At 38.2% G+C, this 2849-nt stretch overlaps 1 protein-coding gene across 1 annotated transcript; it reads right to left on the reverse strand.

Annotated features, from left to right (window-relative positions):
• Window positions 1-544: 544 nt before the first annotated feature.
• LOC104967473 (bactericidal permeability-increasing protein-like) lies at window positions 545-2058 on the reverse strand (the record flags this gene model as incomplete). The annotated part of the gene is made up of 6 exons (XM_010796936.1): window positions 545-640; window positions 721-763; window positions 847-914; window positions 999-1166; window positions 1741-1800; window positions 1882-2058. Coding segments are annotated over 6 exons (597 nt in total), but the record flags the coding sequence as incomplete, so codon positions are not given.
• Between the last annotated feature and the right edge of the window lie 791 nt (window positions 2059-2849).

The raw sequence follows: 2849 nt of genomic DNA on the forward strand, positions 1-2849 counted from the left end.
TTCATTAAATGCAGATTGAATTGCTTAAAAAAGGAAAATGCAACACATAAAGATGTAACTGAAAAAAGGGGATAAGTTATGACTTTAAAACTGGTTCAATATAATTTATATGAAAATAAAAAGATAAAAATACACACTAGCAATATGCAACACGATTAAATAAATATGAATAATAGATAAACATTTTAAATGGGCAACAAAGTGTGCCTTTCTGTCTTTAATAGAATACCAGAGGGGCCTGTAATGTAAAATAGAAAATGAAATGTTACTCCACTCTACATTTTACCTATATTTGTGTTTTTTAAATATTTATAATTGAGTTTATTATAAATGTCAGTATTTTTTTACTATTCCTGAAATAACTATTTAAGTCACAATTTAAAATAAAATGCAATTTTCTGTCGATTTTTAAATGAAAATGGCATTTTAATTTTGTTTTTGAGGACTTAACCTGCAGTACAGTGGACAATATTACAATTCAAAGAGCAAAACAGTGTCACAGTTTGTTGCATTCACATTTCAATCCATCAGTCCTCTCATCAAGGCGGGTCTTAGTAGTTCATAAAGAGTACTCACCATTCATTCTAGGTATCACCACGAAATTGAGGACCGTTTGGAAGATGCTGTTGAGGGTACTGACCTGCAGGTTAGGGTTAGGGTTCGTTAGTTATGTTGGTACTGAATGTGCACAATGTGACTTGTGTTAGAATGAGTTCTCACATGAAAGTCTCCGACATCGCTCGTCCCCAGGGTCAGATCCATTCTGTGCAAATGAGGCAAATTAAACTGTTATGCTCGTCTTCACAAAGACCTTTTGGCCCCTTTTTTTTGTTTTTAGTTACTCACTTGTTTAGGGTGACGGCTCCGGCCAACCTCATTCCACTGACAAACACTCGGGCGCTGACACTGGAGACCTGTAAAGACAATATAGTGAGACAGTTCCCAACGTAGAACCAAACAAATGGCTTTTTATTTATCACACCAGCTGTGTAACCTACCAAGTTCAGGACAAAGAGAGGCGTAAGTGCGGCGTTGGGTTGGATAGCGTAAGCTGTCATCGAGGCAAAGCTCTGAACTGTCGCGTTGTTGGGTTCAAACGTGATGACTGGAGCTTTTGACATCTTCACCAGAAGTTTCATCATCAGACCTGGGAAACGCTTGGCAATCTGAAAAAGAAGATATATAGCTGAAAAAAACACTAATAAACTGGTGCAGAAATGAGTCCTTAAGCATTCGACCACTTCTAGTTTCCTCGTCTTGCCTGAAATAAGGTCTGTGGTTAACTCAAGCTGAGGATATGTTTACGTTTTATTCTTTGACAAATTACGTCAGCAAAAACCCCACTCATGAATGTCCAAAGCTTCTATGAGACATACAACGGTAGATGCTAACAAGTGTCTAAATAAGCAATAAACGTAAGTGCGCCTTTAGCTTAGCGGTGGTGATGCGCAGCCAATTTTGTATTTAGCCTGAAGTTCGTTTTTTACTTCCAGTGATTATAATTATGCTTCAAAAATCATAAATGTGGTGTTAATATGTGGAGATTATCCTGTTGAACAGAACATGTAAGAATCATAAACGTGAGTTTGCCACAAATACTATTTTCTGCAATATACTCAAATCCAATGGAAAAAATCCCATTATAATTCTAACTTCTGCTTCGGCCTATAAAAATACGTCATCCCTGCACCAATCTACAAAGACAATGCTTTGTATCAAATGAGTAGAATCTGTTTTCACCTGCGGGATGAAAACTCCAAACGTTCGGGTGTTGAGTCGGACGGGAGAGATTTTTGGGATCTGTTGAGAGTCAGAAAGGTTGAATAGCATTGTGACGTCATGTAAGAAAGTTGATGAGTGAACCAGGAGGATTCAGCTCACCATGTCGTCAGTGATGTCCAGGCTGAGGGCTCCAGCTGTGTTGTAGACGAAGGCCGCAGATTCGAAGGTGAAGGAGGAAACGCCGATGTACAACATGTTGTTGATCTGGGGCGGCAGGGAAAAGACTGCGGGGGAAAAGGGAGGCTCCTGATGCTTCCCGATGTTGTAGAATTCACCCTAAAAGACAAAGAAACAGCAGAAACAGAACATTTGCAACGTAACCATGACTGTATATTTCTTAATAACCAAACTGCAGAGGTGGGAAGCAGTGGAGTACAAATACTTTGTTACTGTACTTAAGTACATTTTTCTGGTATCAGTACTTTACTCCACTACTTATTTTTCTGACGACTTTTTACTTTTACTTCCTACATGTTGAACACAAATACCTGAACTTTCTACTTCTTACATGTTGAACTCAAATACCTGTACTTTCTACTTCTTACATTTTGAACACAAATACCTGTACTTTCTACTTCTTACATGTTGAACACAAACACCTGTACTTTCTACTTCTTACATTTCCCAACAGGCTGGTTCCTTTAGTCTGAATGTGTGTTTGGTGGCGTGATCATTATTATTTAGAGTCATTGCGTGCCTATTGATTTGAACACGATCCGTGTATCCATCATTTCCTGGTCTTCTCTAAAGAAGAGGGACCAATGAAAACGTTGTCATGTTGCCGTTGTTCAGCATGGAAACATTCATTAGCTAACAATGACATTATTGTTCTATTAATATAAAGGGAGGTCAGGTACTCTTTAAAACAGCTGGTAGTTATGGGTACTTTTGACTTAACCCTTATGTTGTGTTCGGGTCTCCTGTGACCCGTTTCAAGTTAAAGTTATATAATAACCACGCTCTGGTTGTTTTTGTATCGGAACAAGGCTTCATGATATCCTCCACAACAGCTATATAAACACTACAAAACGGATTTTGATAATTTTAGCCAAGTCTGAAGGTCTCTA

This window comes from Notothenia coriiceps, unplaced genomic scaffold (assembly GCF_000735185.1).
Source record: "Notothenia coriiceps isolate Sejong01 unplaced genomic scaffold, NC01 NC01_scaffold00037352, whole genome shotgun sequence".
Lineage (NCBI taxonomy): Eukaryota > Metazoa > Chordata > Actinopteri > Perciformes > Nototheniidae > Notothenia > Notothenia coriiceps.